General features: G+C 40.9%; 1 protein-coding gene across 1 annotated transcript in view; it reads left to right on the top strand.

The window, feature by feature from the left end:
* Positions 1–3827, top strand: part of Rnf214 (ring finger protein 214) — a 40136-nt gene continuing 36309 nt past the window's right edge. Inside the window, exon 1 of the mRNA XM_008850921.3 lies at positions 1–117. Coding sequence (XP_008849143.1) covers positions 8–117 — 110 coding nt within the window. The 5' untranslated portion in view covers positions 1–7. The remainder of the gene's footprint in view (positions 118–3827) is intronic.

The following is a 3827-nucleotide window of genomic DNA, read 5'->3' as shown; positions in this document are numbered from 1 at the left end:
AGTGCAGATGGCGGCCTCTGAAGTAGCTGGTATTGGGGCCAATGCCCCCAATCCTTCGGACTCCTCTTCTACTTTATGTGCTTCCAAGTCAGATGAAGCGCTTCCAGATGGTCTAAGGTAATGTGCAGATTCTTTTTTTTAAAATGTATTTGTATGTGTATGGAGTTTTGCCTGCATATTAAGTGCACCATGTTCATGCAGTGCCTGTGGAGGCCAGAAGAGGGCATCAGAACCCCTAGAACTGGAGTACAGCTGCCATGTGGGTGCTGGGAACCTAACCTGGGTCCTGCAAGACCCAGGGCTCTTAACTGCTAAGCCATTTTTCTAGCCCCATGTGCAGATTCTTGACTAGAAATTAGAGCTGATTGGGGTAAAAGGCTTTTGAGATGGGCTTCTGCAGTTGGTCTTTCCTCTTTAGGGGTTCTGATGGCACTTGTGTAGATTAAATTTTTTTAAAGGTTAGGACTGTGTGGTCTTTGTATTTCTGGTATCCAACATAGCAACTGATATTCAGCAGTTGAACAAATAGGTTAGAACAGGTATCAACACATCATAAATGCATATATTTCCTCACCCTGTCCTATATAGACATATGTTCACTTAACCATATCTTTGTATATCATAATCACATATATGTGCATATATAAATACATATATGTATATATATGGGGGTTTTTTGAGACAGGGTCTTACTCTCTAGCCCTGGCTGGCCTAAAACTCATGTAGACAAAACTGGCCTCAAATGCAGAGATTCACCCTCTTCTGCCTCCTGAGTGCTAGGATTAAAGGTGTATACCACCACACCTGGCCAAACTTACATATATATATGTATGTGTGTGTGTGTGTATATATATATTATATATACACACACACACATATTTTATTTATTTATTTATTTATTTATTTATTTTTGTCTTTTTTGAGACAGGGTCTCTTTGTAGCCCCAGCTGTCCTGGAACTCACTATGTAGACCAGGCAGGTGGACCAGGTCCACCTGCCTCTGCCTCCCAAGTGCTGGGATTAAAGGCATGTGCCACCATGCCCAGCTATGTGTATTTTTTAAGTTTTTATTCATCATTTTTATTTTATGTGCATGAGTGTATTGCCTGCATGTGTTTAAGTGCACCCGTGTTGTGCAGAGCCCTTGGAGGTCAGAAGAATGTATCAGATCCCCTGGAGCTGGAGCTACAGATGGTTGTTAACCGCCATGTGGGTGCTGGGAATCGAACCCTGGTCATCTGCAAGAGCAGTCAGTGCTCTTAACTGCTGAGCCATCTCTCTAGCCATATATATTATATATATATTTTTTTTTTATTTTATGTGTATTGCCTGCATGTATGTAAGTACACCTGTGTCATGCAGTGCCCATGGAGGTCAGAAGAGGGCTTCAGATCCCCTGGTACTGGAGTTACAGACAGTTGTTAGCTGCTATGTGGGTGCTGGGAACTGAACCTGGGTCCTCTTCAAGAACAGCCAGTGCTCTTAACTGCTGAGCCATCTCTTTAGCCCACATTTAAAAATTTTTTTGAGACAGGATCTCATTGTGTAGCCCTGGGTGGCCTGGAACTCTCTGTGTAGATCAGGCTGGCCTCAAACTCACAGAGATCCAACTGCTTCTGCCTTTCAAGTGTTCAAAGTGTGTGTGTGTATGTAGATCAGGGACAGCTTTCTGGAGTTGGTTCTTTCCATTCGCCATGTGGGTCTTAGGGATTGAAGTCAAGTCATCAAGCTTGGTGGGCAAGTGTCTTTACCCATGAGTCATCGCACTGGCTCTAGAACTGGCTGATCTTGAACTTCTGATCTTTTCTCTGCCTCTTGAGTGCTGGGGTTAGAGGCATGTGCCACTACACTTGACCTTCTCCAAACTCTGAGAGCAGGAGTTGTGATTATCTAACCTTGTCTCTTGGAGTGCACATTATGTGCAGTGGTGAACTAAATTGACTAGAGTACCTATGAATGATAAGGTAAATGATACTGTACTAACAGCTTTATGTGTATTAACACATTTAAATCCATACCAGTCCCAGATGGCAGGTGTTAGTATTCTATTACAGAGAGCTTAGTGATTTGTCCACAGTTACTAAACTGTGCTGGAGTCAGGGTTTGAACTCAGGCTTATCTGATTTTAGTGTACCTAATAAATTTTTGTTTTAAAAAAAGAGTATTTGAGCGAGGTGTGGTGTCACATTCCTGTAGTTCCAGCACCTGGAAGTTGGAGGCAGGAGGATCTGGAGTTCAAGATCATGCTCATTTCAAGTTTAAGGCCAGGCTGGGCTATGTGTGACTCTGTCTCAAATATAAATAAATAAATAAATAAATAAATAAATAAATAAATTCTAGTGAATGAGTAATGGGCAAATTGTTATATAAGCCTATCATAAATTTGTTATGCTTTTTAAAATTTTGCAATAAAATCAACCACATACTAGTAATAATAATAGCAACTAAGTGTTATTGAGTATTTACTATGTCCCAGCACTTTACTAAATACTTTCTACATATTTCTTTATGGCATCTTCACAACAGTCCTATTAGGCAGATAATACTGTTTCTATTTTAGAATTGAGATAATTTGTCTAGAGGCAAACAGCTAGTAAATTGTAGAGTTTGAATTCAAACCCAAGTACTGTATATGTCCAGGTTTATAATTAAGTTCCCTGCCCGCCTTCCACGGTTAACTCTCATCAAAAATCACTGAGAGTTTGCTGGAAGAAGAGACATTTTCTTCCTTGGTGTAGCTGCTTCTATAAATAACGCCCTCACCCGTCTCCTGTAAGTAACCCTAATTAAATTAAATTAAATTCTGTTGGCTCCCTGCCTCAAGAAAATCATAGAGTGTGTTTTTAAAGGTTTCTGTATCACAGATACTCTCTTAGCCATTTTGAGGAAAGAAGCATTCACTTAAAAGTCTCTGTCAGTGCTAATTTGGGATGCCTAAAGGGTCATTTGGCAGAATCTGTTAAAAATGGTACAGGAGGGAAAGGGGAACAGCAAAGGAATTTAGCATCAACAACCTTTGGGTGAAATACTATATGACTGTGAATGTTAGATGTCATTGTAAATATTCTTTAAAGATCTCTTTTTTGTTGTGTTTTATTTATATTTTTTCTTTTATTTTCGTGTTTAGCCTTAGCTAACCTGGATATTGTTGTATAGACTAGGCTGTCCTTGAACTCAGAGATCTACTTGCCTCTGCCTCCTGAGTGTTGGGATTAAAGGCATGTACCACTGAGCCTGGCTAAAGCACTCTTTAAAATGTAGTACATTGGAAAAGTGGCTCAATGGTGAAGAGCACTGGCTGCTCTTACAGAGGTTCTGGATTTGGTCTCTCGCTCCTAATGATAGCTCATAACCACCTATAACTCCAGTTCCAGGGGACCCAATGCCCTCTTCTGGCCTTTGCGTGCACTGTGTACATATGATATATATACTTATTGGCAGGCACACACACATAAAATAAAAATGAATACCTGTTCAAAAATAAAAGTAGCTAGGGGCTGGAGAGAGGACTCAGCAGTTAAGAGCACTGGCTGCTCTTACAGAGCACCTGGAATCGGTTCCCAGCACCCACATGGTGGCTAACAAACATCCATTACTTCAGTTCCAGGGGATCCAACACTCTTTTCTGACCTCCCATAGGCATTGTACAACATGAGTGCACTAATATACATACAAGCAAAACACTCATAGAATAAAAATAATAAAATATTTAAAGCCAGGTGTGGTGGTACACACCTTTAATCCCAGAACTTGGGAGGCAGAGGCAGGTGGATCTCTATGCTTTTGAGGCCAGCCTGGTCTACATAGCTCCAGACCAGCTGGGGCTA

The sequence above is a fragment of the Nannospalax galili genome, unplaced genomic scaffold (assembly GCF_000622305.1).
Source record: "Nannospalax galili isolate Female #2095 unplaced genomic scaffold, S.galili_v1.0 scaffold265, whole genome shotgun sequence".
Classification (NCBI taxonomy): domain Eukaryota; kingdom Metazoa; phylum Chordata; class Mammalia; order Rodentia; family Spalacidae; genus Nannospalax; species Nannospalax galili.
This window is presented reverse-complemented; position numbering and strand designations above follow the sequence as displayed.